This window comes from Colossoma macropomum, unplaced genomic scaffold (genome assembly GCF_904425465.1).
Source record: "Colossoma macropomum unplaced genomic scaffold, Colossoma_macropomum, whole genome shotgun sequence".
NCBI lineage: Eukaryota > Metazoa > Chordata > Actinopteri > Characiformes > Serrasalmidae > Colossoma > Colossoma macropomum.
In genome coordinates this window covers 20,108,710-20,123,814 of record NW_023494793.1, presented here as the reverse complement: position 1 = coordinate 20,123,814, position 15,105 = coordinate 20,108,710, and the positions used below count along the sequence as shown (strand labels likewise).

The window sequence follows — 15,105 nt, the reverse complement described above, 5'->3', positions numbered from 1 at the left end:
CTGTCAGTGTTCTTGGCCTTGGTGGTTGGCGTAATGGATGAAAAGATTGCAATTTATTCCTCCTCTCCACTCTTGCGAGCATGAGTGCACACACACACACACAGACAGACACATATATACACACACACAAACGTACGCACACACACTCAGACACTCTTCCTCTCTCAGATAAGCTTAGACCTTCCGGCCTTGTTAAAGTGACAGATGTTTGAAGGGAACTGTTTAATGACTAAGAGAAGTAGAGAGAGAGTGAAAATAAAAATAGAGAAATGAAGAGGGATAAATGGATGTTCACTCTATTCCTGATGAGTCCACAGGGACGTGTGATGGTGAGAGAGAAAGGGAGGGATGGAGAGAGAGCTCGAGCAGCAGAATGTAAAACGAAAGTGCAGACTTCATCTGTCGAACTGTTTAACCCACTGACATAACACACACCTCACAGCGCTGTGGTAGAGTTACACACACCGGCACGCTGGATTTTTCCACAATGCTCTTTGTGGGTCACTGTGAGGCCTGCTCATCATCATATTTCTCTCAGTCTCTTCTTAACCTTAAACCTGAAATGCAGAGCTCATCCACTTTAAATAATATGCTCATTGTCTTCAGTCTTTTTAGTTCAGTTTAAATAAAAAAAAACATTTGCACTTGTAATAAATTGCTGATTGATCGTCATCCTACACCTCATTTTCCAGAGTTTAGACTTCACAATACAAATAACTAACCACAAAAAAAATCATGCTTTTGTCATGTTTTTATTAAAAATCCCATAAAATATCGCTCATATTTGTTTCTATTCCAAGGTCAATATCTTTAATTTTATCCCACATTTTCAAGAAGGAAAACAATCTAAAAGAAAAAGATGCAAAAAATGGCATCTTGTCATCTTAAATATAGCCAATAAATCTAATATTTATCCTGCTTATCAGGCGGTCAAAACAGATCAGACGCTTGCAGATTAAAAGACAAGATCGCGAGTTCGATCCCTGGTGATGCTACAGCCATCCGTAGCCGGGAGTCCAAGAGAGCACAATTGGCCTCGCTCTCTCTGGGTGGACAGGATGGCCCCTCCTTCTCCCCCCATCACTCAGCGCGATGCTAGTCAGCGCAGGCGTTTGTTAGCTGACGTAACAGATCTGGCGGTTGGCGCTTTCCTCCGAGCGCGTTCGGCTGTCCAGTGACGTTGCGTGAGCGGCAGTTCGAAAAGAAGCGGTGGCGCTTCACAGGTCTCGGAGGAAGCCTGTGTTAGCCTTCACCCTCCTAGCGTTGATACTATAGTGTGACTGAAGGACGAGAAAATTGGGTTATATACAAACGAACTGATTACAAGTAATGGAAAACAGGTGTGTAGACTCAGAACTCAGGTGAGGTCAAGCGTTGAAATGAATGTCTACTGGTTGCTGGTGATGATGGAGGAGTGACGTGATCTCCCACTGAATTATGGGAACTGGAGTTTTCCAGACAGTCCCTATGCCCTAAGTGAGCCAAGAGGCAAAAAGGATCCAGTGGAGAAGACATCCTCAGCTAAAGGATTGACATGGTTGAGATTGTTGTACCCTTAATTTAAGATTATTTGTCTTATTTCTAGACATGTTTTACTTGTTTATAGTTTCACTATATTCGAAGATAATTTTGTTTTAAGAAATGTACTTGAAACCAGCAAATGATCTGCCAGTATAATTAGACATTTTACTTACTGAAATGACTAAAAACAAGTAAAAATGTCTAGAAATAAGCTAGTGTTATAATAAGTGCACAACCATCTCAAAATGGGAAATATTAGATACATCGACTAGATTTAAGATCATTTCACTTGACAAGATGTTATTTTTGGTAACATAGGTTCACTGGACATTTTCGATAGTATATAAAATGGTTATATTTTTGTCATAGACACTGCGACCTCTGGTTGGTATCGCCACCACTGTTAAGAAAGCAGAAAGAATCAAGAAGTTTTTCTACAGTGGCTCATTTCACAGCAAATGGTGCTTTGTTTACATCTCAGTGACAGAAATATGTGGAAATTTGAAGAAACGTGGTGTTTTTTTTATTTTTTTCCTTTAACCTAAATATTACCATTTTGGAGGTATAAGGCGACAATTTAAGGGTTAAATGCAGGGAAATACAGCAAGAGAGAGTGAGAGAGAAAAAGAGAGATGGATTGCTGTCCCAGTATGGATGGAAAGATGATGTGGAGGGCTCGGCGTCTTGTCTCCACTAAAGTGCTGTGCAGTTGTCATTCTCTAAGCAATGAGGTGACGGCCGAGCAAATACACATTTATTTTGGACGGATATAAAAAACACACACATACACACAGCGGCCCAGGGTGTGATTAGAGGGCTGTGAGGGGTGCTATCAGATACGCCACTCCAGCTGTGAGGCGATGTGAGAGAGTGTATGTATGTGTGACTGTGGCCTGGCACGGCCACTCTGGGTATGCAGTGAAGCAGTGGGCATTCTGGGGGAAGGCAAAGGCCCAGTATGTGTGCCTTAATGACACCACACATATGAAAGAGAGACAGAGGGAGGGGGAGAGAGAAGAATGTGATATCAAATTCTTCCCTACTTTAAGAGAACAGAGAAAGAGAGCAACAGTGGTACCATTTAGACCATTTGTGCATGACTGAAATAGGTGTGTCAGTGTGTGTGTGTATGGAGGGGTGTATGTGGTATGTGTGTGCATGCCTGAAATAATATTGGACTAATATTAGTTAAGCGCATTGGAGGGAAGGTTGAAAGAGGGGACATGAATGAGATAAATGAAGAAGACTGTGAGAGCAGTGAAGAATGTGTTAATAGCAGTGATTTTGCAGTTATTTAACAATTGTTTTCTTCTTTTTTTTCTCCAGTTTTATTGTTAGTGTCAAACACTCTCGTCTGGACCCTCACAACCACACAAACAAAGCTACAGCAACAAGGACACCAAGCCCTTCCACAGCGACTGCTGCCAACCGACCAACCAAAATCCAGCATAACCATCACCACTTCTGCTAGCGCCTGAAGATGATGACGATGATGATGGTGATGACAGTGATGTGCAGCTCATCACTGCTGCTCGGGCTGATCACTGTCAGCGCGTCGTCCAGTGGATCTTCATCATCTGCATCTTCTACCTCATCGTCATCCTCACCAAGGATGAAGCTTACTTACAAAGGTGAAATTTCTCACTCTGTGTGCGTGGCTGGTTTTATTGTTTATTTACTGTTTGCATGTTTGCAAGCATTTTAGAATTTGTTTATAGCCTGTGTGCACATGTGTGAGCACACACTGCAAAGTATCATATTCCCCTCTTTTCACTTATTTTGAGCAGTTTTATCTAGTGAAAATGTTTTACTCTGTTGGATAATTTTGCTTATTTCAAGAAATAATGCAGGTAGTTTTCAATAAATAGTGCTTGAAAAAAAAGCCAGTGGAACAAGATAATCTAGGCAAAATTACTTAAAACAAGTACAAATGTCTAGAAATTGGTTAAATAATCTCATTTAATATACGACAATATCATAATGAGGGTCCTGACCACTAAAGAACAGGATAAAAGGGGGCTAACAAAGTATGCAGAGAAACAGATGGACTACAATCTGTAATTGTAGAACTACAAAGTGCACCTATATAGTAAGTACCTACATAGTAAGTGGAGCTGATAGGTATATATATATATATATATATATATATATATATATATATATATATATATATTAGGGGTGGGAATCTTTAGGCACCTCACGATTCGATTCGATTACGATTCAGAGGGCTGCGATGCGATTATAAAATGATTATCGATGCATCTCGATGCATCTTTTTTCTCTATGTATGATTTCTATCTTCCTACTGTCTGAGGACTTGGTAGTTTTAAAGCAAAGTATTTGTAATGATCCATAATGTAAATGCATTACGGATCATTACGAATACTTTGCTTTAATTATCTAAAATATCCTTTATTAATAAATCAAATTGAAGTGATGTGGCAAGTGAACTAGAAGGCTCTCATTCAGAGACGCTGCTGCCACTCATCTGCGATAAAATGCGCTGTTGCCCTGAAATAAGATCCAGTGGCAATGGGTGTCCACGCAGTACGTCACAGCCACCCTTTTGTTGTAGAGAGAGTGTATTTTCGAGACTGGACGCTGAATCTCGGCTCCACAGTGTGCAGCATAGCGCGAAAGCCCTGGTTCTCAACGACTGAGAACAGACAGCAGGTCACATAGCCCCGAGGTCTGGCCTCGCCAGCAGCGAACGAAAAAACAGTTTAAGACGAACATTTGGAGGACTATTCGCATTTATAAGCAGCGCGGTTGGTTACATCTGCTGAGAGACTGTCTTTCTCTAAAAAGTTGCGAAAATGAACTCGCTTCTCTTTCGTATTTTCCCGTTCCACCTTAAATGGTGCAGCAGTTACATTCGGCGCCTAAGGCAGAATTTAAGGTGGAACGGGAAAATTAGAACGAGAAACTGGCGAATGAGAAGCGACTTCAGCCTCGTAAAACAGCCGGACGCTGAGACATTTTACAAGAAACTATTCAACTTTTGAGGAAAAGTTTTCTGGCGGAGATGGGAGGAAAGCGGCTATAGCTGAAGCTTAAAGCAGAGCGGAGTAAATCTGCGCTCTCGTTTATATTTTTAGCCCATACTAGAACATTAACACATACTGAGACATACTGGGCATTAAATGTTGTGGCTCCCAAGGTGGTTTGACTTCGTTGAAAGGCAAAATGGCTCTTCTTATCATTTGTGTTGTGACTCCTGATCTAACCTGGCTTTTAATGCAGAGGGAGCCGGTCGGATTTCTCGCTCATCCAGTAGTGTTTTTGTTATGTGCCGCCACAGACTGTCCGGGCGCTGCACTTTCCCACTTCCAGTTCTGCCTTTTGCGTTCCGTCAACATTACGTTATAAATTAAATATTTAGAAAATCGATTTCTGACGTTGAATGAATCGATTCAGAACCGTTCACGTCCGCATCGCGATGCGTCTAAGAATCGATTTTTCCCGCACATATATATAGTTGACAGTGTTTTGGGTATTTCGGCACTTTTTCATAGAAATCTATTTGTATGCACAGTCAAATTACATGCTTTGTTGATTTTTTAGGTGGAAATAAGTTAGCACATCCTCTACAGAGAACAAAGATAAATATGGCATTTTTTGCTAATTTTAGTGAAAAATTTCTATTCTACATTTTTTCAATGTGCTAAATTTAGCTAAAAACAGTTATTGTGCATTAGCATGTGCAGAAATGTGATCGCTATAGAAGATATGTTAATTTACACTTAAAAAACAATAAAACATTTGTCTCAATAAAACTTGCATTAGGCTCTGTGTATGTATATATATAATTGTGTGTGTGTGTGTGTGTGTGTGTTTGCTGCAGAGCTCCAGCAGTTTAACGGTGTGAAGAGGTTCGAGTTGGAACGCTCATGCTGTTTTGGAGCGCTGCTATTGGACGAGGAGAGAGGACGGCTGTTTGTTGGAGCGCGCAACTTCCTGTTGTCTCTCAGTTTGGACAACATCGCCAAACAAGAACAAAAGGTACATCTTTCTTCTCCCTCTCTCTTTCTCTCTTTCTCTCTCTCTCTCTCTCTCTCTCTCTCTCTCTCTCTCTCTCCAGGTGTCAGAGCACTGCACAGTTTCCTCTGCTTGGCTAAGGAGCTAATGAAGGGTTTGATAATTAGCTGATGAGTTGGATCAGGTGTTGTACACTGCAGTACTGTGGATTAGAGCTGATGGAGACAAATGAAGTGGAGAGTAGAGTGAAGAAAAGATGGATTGGAAGAGATTTAGAAAACAAAGGTGTAGCTAACCCCCCGCCCCCCCGCCCCCGACCCATGTTTCAATTCTCTTTCAGTTCATTTGCTGATCAGTGTAACCTGAGTGTCTACTGTCTCTCAGAATGTGAGACTTAGATAGAAGTGATATCAGAGAAAACACAATCAGCCTTTAAATTATCTAAGAGTATGTAAGTGATAGCTGAGTGTGTATGTGCATCTCGCAACCTGCGGGGAGTGTGTGTTAGAGAAAGAGAAAACAAAACAATAAGAAAAAGATGAACAGAATGAGAAAAAGACAGAAAGAGAGAGAGGGAGAGATAATGGAAAAACAGACAGAGAGAGAGCAAGAACAAGTGGGAGAGACACAGAATGAGAGAAGAAGACAGAGAGAAATGAGGGAAGTTAAGGAGGGGGAGAGGACAGAAGGGGGGTGGGGACTTTTGTAAAGAGCCGTTTACAGATGTTGGTTTAGATGGATGTTAAAGGTGATCTCTGCAGGCCTGAGAGCCGATGCCAGATGTCACAAAGGTGATGCAGGCCAGCATGCCGATGACAGAGTGATGGATCTTTATCTCCCCAAGAGGAAAAAGAAGAGATGAGGTCACTGTGTAGGGCACCGATATCTCAGAGAAGACCACACACACACACACACACACACACACACACCCCACACACACACACACACACACACACTTAGACACACACACACATTAGATCATGTCACTAACAGGGGTTCTCGCTAGCACGTCTGTGTGTGTATGTGTGTGTGTGTGTGTGTGTGTGTGTTTTAACTACAGTGTATCCAGAGAGAATGTCCCTCAGGCTACTGGGCAAGTCAAACCCCGCTATAGTCATAACCTTTACCTAAACTCCACCCTGACCTCTGACCCTCCCTCCTTTGTGTCTCCCTCAGATCTACTGGCCAGCACCTGTGGACTGGAGGGAGGAGTGCAACTGGGCAGGGAAAGACATCAATGTAAGCTTCTCAGTTTCATTTGCACAGTTTCTACACAGAGAAAGTCACAGCTCTGTGTTCATACATCGATAACATGCAATACATTTACTAAACCTACAGCATGTAACTTATAAATACATCCATATACAAAAAAACAGCAACCGGCCATAAACTTTTGCTATAAACCCTTCAGTGCACCCTTCGGGTTACTATTGACCTGTTTTGTTTTTTTTTTCATTTACATTTTATTATTTTGTTATGGTCAGTCAAATGGTTGACAGTTTTAGTCTATCTGACAGTTTGTAGATCAATTTATGTTGAATCTAAGTGCCCGGAGCCCTGCTGGTGACAACCAACCTGGTGGTAAGGTGTGGGAACAAGATAAGTAAGTCATGGCCATGACTTAGTAAGGCAGGGGAATGAAATAATTAAGTCATGGCCACAACTTAGTAAGGCGTGGGAACAAGATAATTAAGTTGTAGCCACAACTTAGTAAAGTGTGGGGATGAGATCCTAATGCATGGCCATGACTTAGTAAGGCATGGGAATGAGATGATTAAGCCTTGACTACAGTTTAATAAGGCATGATCTTATTCCCACACCTTAATCTCGTAGTCACGACGTAATTATATCATTCCCATGTCTTACTAAGTCGTGGCCATGCATTAGGATCTCATTCCTACGTGTTATTTTTATTTATACGGCATGTCACCAGCAGGGCTCCATAGTGCCAGGTAGCTAACATTAATGATTTACACTATATGTCCAAAGGTATTCATTCTGAAATCAAGGCTATAAATAAGGAGCTTGTTCCCCCTTTGCTGCAGTAACAGTCTCTACTCTTCTGGGAAGGCTTTACAGTACATGTTGGAACATTGCTGTGAGGATTTGATTGCGTTCAGCCATAAGAGCATTAATGAGGTCAGGTACTGATGTTGGATGATTAGTTCTGGATTTAAAATACCACTCCAAATCATAATGGATAGAGCTTCATCTCTCTAGAGACTGCAGTTCCACTGCTCTATAGTCCAGTGCTGGGGAGCTTTATACCTGCTTGCTATTGGACATGGTGATCTTAGACTCATGTGTAGCTGCTCTAGATCATCCTTTTCTATTGGCAGTGCTTTTCTAGAGAGATTATACAAGCTATGTGTGCGCAGCTGAACATCTGAGCCAGTAATGGGTACACCTTAAAACAGCTCAATTCACTAATTAGAAGAGATGTCTGGATACTTTTAACATAAAAACATAAACATTTGGTGAAACATCAATGCATTTGAAGGCTAACATTGTTAACATACCATCACTGTCATATTAAAACCATGTATCTCCAGTTTTTCCTGATTTTTTAAGTACAGCAGCTACCATTTACATTATGTGAACATGTCATGAAGAATAGACCACTGTAAAAGGTCCAAAAGTACATGTATAAAATAAAAAAAAATGATAAAATCTTGTTGCATTAACTTACATATAAATTTAAGAATGTTTTTCTTATTAAAATATATATAAATGTTCTGTACTGAAGTCTTTTGCTCATCTAGAGGACAAGTCCATCTGGACTAGTCTGAAAGCTAAAACTTTACAAATATTTCAGATGACAACAGAAAAGTAAGCCTTCTAGAGAAGTTCTGCTTTGTGTTGTGTTTTTGATTAATCACAATATGACTCTACTCACCGTGACTTAGAGTCTAATTGGAAACAGCTTTTCCTCTAGCAGTCTTTACGCTGCTGTAAAATTAATCCATAAGGACTGTACATCATTTCAGCCTGTCTGTAAGGGGCCTTTGATGACCTGTTCCTTTGCTTGTTTTTGTCTAGACTGTGATTAATCAAAATCCACTGAAAACATGTGCAGCGTGAGCCAATGTATTTACGCATTCTGCTCATGACTGCAGGTAATGATGTTCATGTGTACTAGCAGACACACAAACTTCCTGCCAAGTTGTTCTACTGTCAGACCGAAACCTCATGAGCAGTCATGTGTGGGTTGTGTGTCTTTTTTGTGTATATGAGTGCAGTCTGGACAAACACCAGACATTTCTACTAAAGTACTTGGTGTCACAGAAAAGATTTGAACACTGAAGGCCTGATGCATAAAGCCTTTTGAGCCAAATCAGGCCCATTCTGCCCACGTTATGTATGAAACTGATACACAAGCCCAGTGCATAGTAAAACACAGAGTGCGCTTCACTTTTTCATGCATTTGCATTTAAAGGAGGGCCTCAACAAACATGGCAGCATTGTGCAAAATGTGGAAGGAGATATTTCACATGCGGCTGCTTACGTATTTCACTTGATTTACTAGTCTGATCAGGTCACGGCAGCCAGCTTTGCATCACTTTTTAAAACCAAGCATAAATTTGTGCTAAGGTCACAGCAGTTAGATGGAGGCCTCAGACATGTGCTCTAAGAACATTTGCTATCAGAGCAACAATGTTTAAACCAGGGGTCAACAACATGTGGCTCCGGAGCCGCATGCAGCTCTTTAACTGCTTTAGATTTTTGGGTAAAAATAAAATAATGGTCCTTTGCAGTAAAATAAAGCTCTGCTGATCATTCTAACACTGGAGTTAATGTAGCCTATAACTGCTAATTCACCAATGTTTAACTCTGAAGATCAGTACGCAGACTGCTGGTCACATAGCAAAGCAGCAACGCAGACAACAGTCTCGCCTAGCTGACAGCTAACGAAGAGGCAAAGAGAAAGATTTAAGACATCGATAATTTGGAGACGAATGGACTTATTTGCATTTATAAGCACTCCAGCTGGTTTCCTGATATGTTTTATCTGCAATGAGAAGCTGTCAAACACTAAAAAAGTCGAATTTTCAGTTCCACCTAAAATGGCACTTGATGCGCCAGAATATAACTGCTGCACCATTTAAGATGGAACAGGGAAAATCCGAACAAGAAGCTGGTGATTGAGAAGCTGACTTCAGCGTTGTAAAAAGTCAAACATTGAGAGACATTTTACAAGAAACTATTCTACTTTTCCAGAAAAAGTTTCCTGCAGGAGATGTGAGAAAAGTGGCTATAGCTGAGCTAAAGCTTAAAGCAAACAAAATAAGTCTGAGTTTTTGTTTATATTAAATTTGTTAGTCTATACTAACACATTAAAACATACTAGGATATATTTACAGCCAAGATGGTAAAATGGACATTAAATGTTGTGGCTCCTAAGGTGGTTAGATTTTTGTTGAAATAACAAAAAAGGCTCTTCTTAACATTTGGGTTGCCGACCCCTGGTTTTGGGGCCAGATGTACATAAATGAGAAGATGCAGCACAAAATGTGCTCACTGGGTGTGCTATTGTTTCACAAACTCTATTTTCTTAGCTGGAGTATAAAAACACTCCTGTAGAATGTTTTGGCAGGAAAGAACTTCATTTATTAGCACCACTGTCTCACTGAATGGTCATTTTCTGTTTGGTCACTAGTTCCTTTTAAACCCTCATGAGTGAGCAGTTAGTGGGCAGGGCTACATGTTTTTGGCATGATAAGCTGCAGTCTTAGTAAATTGATTGTTAACCCCTTAACATTCCAGGCTTATTACATACTATGGCTTATTATTCATCAACTACAGGGACTTCAATGCAAACTATTGGAGCTTTTCTTAGGTCATAGAAGTGTGTAATAAAACCTTGGGCCCGTCGGCAGGCCCATGACTAAGGGGTAAGGGGTTAAATTCAGGTGCATTATGGGTGCTTATTGCGGTTGCATCAAGGCATCTTTTGCAATGCACCTGCACTCTTATGTACATCTGGCTCTAATTGTTTTAAATGCATCATGCGGATGTGTGTGGGTTGGCTGTGAACACACTTCAGTGCAGGGTGTGTTTCAGGTCATCTACGTAAGTTGTGTATGTGTGTGTCAGGGGGCTGGGGGGGGGGTGGTCTCTGGTGGCTGAGTAATATCAGCTGATTCAGAGATCTAAGCACAGATCAAGTTGGCACGGGAATACACACACACACCCATATGGAGGGTCCGTATTCAGAGCACTGACCCCTGACTTGCCCTCTATTATGAGTAGGTGTGTGTGTCAGACACCAAAGGGAGGGATTTAGACCTCCATGAAGAAAACACTGAAATCCTTTAGCCTTTTCTCTTAATCTGTCTCTCTCTCTCCATCCATCTCTACATCTCAATCAGTTATTTTGTAATCTCTCTCTCTCTCTCTCTCTCTCTCTCTCTTCTTTCTCTTTCTCTCACTTTCTCTTCTTTTGTCTCTCTCTCCCTCTGTCTCAATCTTTCTTTTATCTCCCTCTCTTTTTCTTCTTTCTCTTTCCCTTTGTCTCTTCTTTCTCTCTCCCTTTCTCTTTTGATCCCTCTATCTCTTCCTTTTCAGTTTTTCAGTATTCAAATCTCTTTCTTTTTCTCTGTGACACTCTTTTGCTCTTCTTTCTCTCTTCTTTCTCTCTTTCCCTCTCTCTTTTCTCTCTCTCTTTCTCTCCTGCTCTCTTTTTCTTTCCCTCGATTTCTTCTCTCTCTGTATTTTCTTGCTTCCTCTTTTTTTTAGCCCAAGGAGACACAAAAGTACTCGTTTATCATTCGCTAAAATCCCCTCTTTGTTTCGACACTGAGAAGCATTCTTTTCTTCTTTTTTATTCTTTTGCTCTTTTCTCTTTCTCCTCTGATAAAGTAATTACTCATCCTCCCAAACACAGGAGGGAAGTGTTTAGTCTCTCTTTGGGATGTCAGAGGGTGACATTATGAGGCTGAAATCACACACACACACACACACACTCACACACACACACACACACACACTCATTTTGTAATGTTCTAATGCAGTACTGAGGCTTATACTGAATGGCCCATTTGAATTGGGTTTGAATGAACTGACCCATCCATGCTCCACCCATCTGTTGCCAGGTTGGACATGCTTTATAAAATGCTAGCAAAAACACATTCAACCTAATGAGACACTATAGCAATCTTTTCATAAATAACATTGGGTTTTCAGTTTAAAAAGCTAGGCTGGGTTATGTTTCCCTTGAATAAGTTTTTCCCAGTGGAAAAGTACGTATTTGTACCTTTTCATAACCTAATGTTTTAAAACAGAACAATAAAATGCAAAGTCTAGAGACGAGACGGGGTGTGTGGAGTCAATACAACTTAGAATATATAATTTCAATGGATTATGGTACAGTTATGTTCCCTGACTAAAGGTACTGAGATGTACCTTTGAGGGTACTACCCCAGTGACAAGAGGGGTTCTGCCCCAGTGACAGTTTAAAACCTTTTTTTCTGAGAGTGTACCGATCCAATGCCAAGTATTGGGCCGACATCAGCAGAAAATGCCTGGATCAGATATTGGTGGGAAAAAGAACAAATTAGATTCAAGCCTGAACTAGCATACGCTCACATTGTGTTAACTGTGTATGCCTTCCTTTAGGGTGGTAGAGTGTGAGTAGTTTGAGCACAGTGTCATCATAATACTTATCTTAAGTGAGGTGCTTCAGTTAAAAATAGTTTATTTTAAAACGTAGTAGTTTTTGAAGAAATAATATTGGACAGTATCCACTAAAAAAATCAGGGTTTCACTATTAATACTGGAGAAGAGAAAGTGGTTTTGTGCCATCTCTAATTCTATCCTAACAAAATGACACATAACATATGTACATTTCATTTGAAATTAACACTACATTCAGATATTTTGACATAAAGGTAAGGATTTAAATTGACATTAAATTGAATAGGATTTGTGCCAGCGTCCTGTAAAGCTGTCCAACCTGGCAACAGTTTATACAAAAAGAACCCATTTGTGATTGGAGCATGAATCAGTCAGTTTCCCAAACTCAACTACATCAACTGGATCTCATTATGACTGCACTGCAGGTTTATTTACCAACATAAAGTGATTTAACTCTGAATTATAGCATCTTTTTTCAGATTTGACTTTGGATATTTATTTATTTATCCTTATTATGCCTTTCATTAGATTATACACATACAAAAGCACTGAGGTCTCCTGCTAGTTTAAGCCATGTTGGGGTCAGTATACACTGCCTACAATGTGCACAGTCACACGAGGATTTAATGATCACGCTAATACAAAAGTCAAAGGTTAAAGTTCACGAGTGCCACTTAGTGGGAAGGACAGCTCAGAATCACCACACACACACACACACACACACACACACACACACAGTCACAACTGCACATATATTCTCTCTCTTAGATCACTGACTGACTCTTTCGCATCTTTTGTTTCATTCCTCATTTTTCTCATTCTTTTTTCTCTCCATCTCTTTGTCTCAGGGGCTCACTTCAAAGACCCTCTGTGCCAGTTAGTTGCCCCCCCTTCACAGACACACACACACACTTTTCTCCACCCTGTACCCCTCACTAATTGAGAGCTGTAAAGCTTCTGAAATAGAAGAGAGAGAGAGAGAGAGAGAGAGAGAGAGAGAGATCCTTCCTTTTATAAACACGGTTTGTCAGTGACTTAATTGGCTGTCGATGGGTCTGACCCCCCCTTACACTCACTTCATGGGGAGCAGTAAGCTCAAAGATAGGCTTTTGTTCTGGGAGAGAGCAAGAGCGTGTGTGTGTGTGTGTGTGTATGATTGTTATTATTATTATTATTACTTATTGGTACATTCTGTTTATACATTCTATTGGTACACTTATTTAATAGATTATAGTATCACCCCTTCTTACATATAAAGTGGGATTTGTTTCAATGGTGCTGGTAAGCTTGTGTTCATTGATCGGACCATAAAGTATTTTTAAGCATTTTAAATGTAAACCACTTAAGTCTGCAAAGAAACTGTCAAACAGCAATGATCTGAATCACCAGCCGCCTTTTGAAAGAATGCAAATTTAAGTTTAAAATAAATGCAATTTAGTTGGACATTCCCAAAACAATGAACTTAGTACGTTTTAAGTATGACACAAATGTCCAATACTTTTTGGGGCCACTGTATACGTGTGGGGCATAATGTCATTTAAGCTTTTTCTACCCCAAGTACACAATCTTTACAATCTTTAACTCTGTTAAGGGTCATATTCAGGCCCATATTTTCCATACTAAGCTGACAAAGAGTATTTAAATCAGCTACTGTCTCCATAAATGTCATTAAATTGAACAGCGCCAAATGAATTGCTAGTGTTTCTATTAGAAGGTCCTCCTATTAGCTCATCAGCTCTTTCACAGATTAGATACTGTCAAGAGACACCAATAGTAGCCCTACAATAATGATGTCAGTAGAGTTCAGTGATTTTAAGTCACAGTTCAGCTGTTACTAAAACTTGTCAGCTAAGAAGTTACAACAGCCCAATAAACATAAGAAGAGCAGGCAGTTGAGAATGGAACATGATGTCATTTTGAAGTAGACGGTTTAATCTAATCGTAGAAAACCTTGAGAGCAGCAGACAGATAGACAAGCTGCAGAATCAGCCTGAGATACAGACAGAATTAGAGACATAACAGAGAGAGAGAGAGAGAGAGAGAGAGAAAATAGAGAGAGAGAGTGTGGTGAAGGCAAAAGAAAGATCGATTCACTTTTTTAGTACTATTCTATGAGAAAGAATTCAATTTTCCGTTGGTTTGTTTTGGTATCTTATTAAAAAAACATAACTCTCTCTCTCTCTCTCTCTCTCTCTCTCTCTCTCTCTCTCTCTCTCTCTCTCTCACTCTCTCTCTCTCTCTCTCTCTCCAAAAATCTATCATCCTTAAGGTCAATACTCCAGTCCCCTGAGGCACAGGATAAAAGCTTATTGTACTAAGACAGATGTTTGGGCCTCTGTGTGTGTGTGTGTGGGTTGTGTGTGTGTGTGTGATCTGACCCCACTTAAACAGATGTTGGGGTTCAGTTCATGGGCTGGAGGTAATGTTCCTCTGAGGGAAGTGATGAACGAGGGATGCCACTTTCTCAAAAAGACAAGCGGAGAGAAGGAGTGATTACAGTACAGACAGCTGCTACTGAAATGGGAGAAAGCCACAGACTGATAGAGGGGGATCACTTATCCTCCGCCATGTGGAGGGGTTTGATAAAGAGGACAATCGTTCTCTTCACTTGTCTTCTCTTCTCTTCTTTTCTCTTCTCTTCTCTTCTCTTCTCTTCTCTTCATCTCCATCTATTCATCTATTCTGCATGGAAGCCGCTGGCAGTGTTTAAAGGTAGTGATTAACTCTGGGCCTTCAGTGGCCGGTGCATTTTTTCCTCCTTAAATTCTCCCACAGTCCTCCCCTTCATCCTCTCATCCATTCCCTATTCATCCTTCCATCTCTCCCTCTCTCTGCTGTGGAATCCGGACGTTCCGATGCTCTCGTGTTGTCGTAGCAATTCAGGGAGCTCTGGGAAACGTGGCACGCTCCAGTGAGCGCCGTCACAAGTCATTATAAGAGTGTGTGTGTTGTGTTTGTGTGTGTGTGTGTGTG

At 40.6% G+C, this 15,105-nt stretch overlaps 1 protein-coding gene across 2 annotated transcripts in view; it reads left to right on the top strand.

Moving 5' to 3' along the window:
- The window catches only part of sema3b (sema domain, immunoglobulin domain (Ig), short basic domain, secreted, (semaphorin) 3B), a 63,637-nt gene that overhangs the window by 34,744 nt on the left and 13,788 nt on the right, over nucleotides 1-15,105 (top strand). For both annotated transcript variants that reach the window (XM_036578768.1, XM_036578769.1), the window contains exons 2-4: nucleotides 2,848-3,152; nucleotides 5,366-5,523; nucleotides 6,676-6,738. In XM_036578768.1, coding sequence (XP_036434661.1) covers nucleotides 3,002-3,152; nucleotides 5,366-5,523; nucleotides 6,676-6,738 — 372 coding nt within the window. In that variant the 5' untranslated portion in view covers nucleotides 2,848-3,001. The remainder of the gene's footprint in view (nucleotides 1-2,847; nucleotides 3,153-5,365; nucleotides 5,524-6,675; nucleotides 6,739-15,105) is intronic.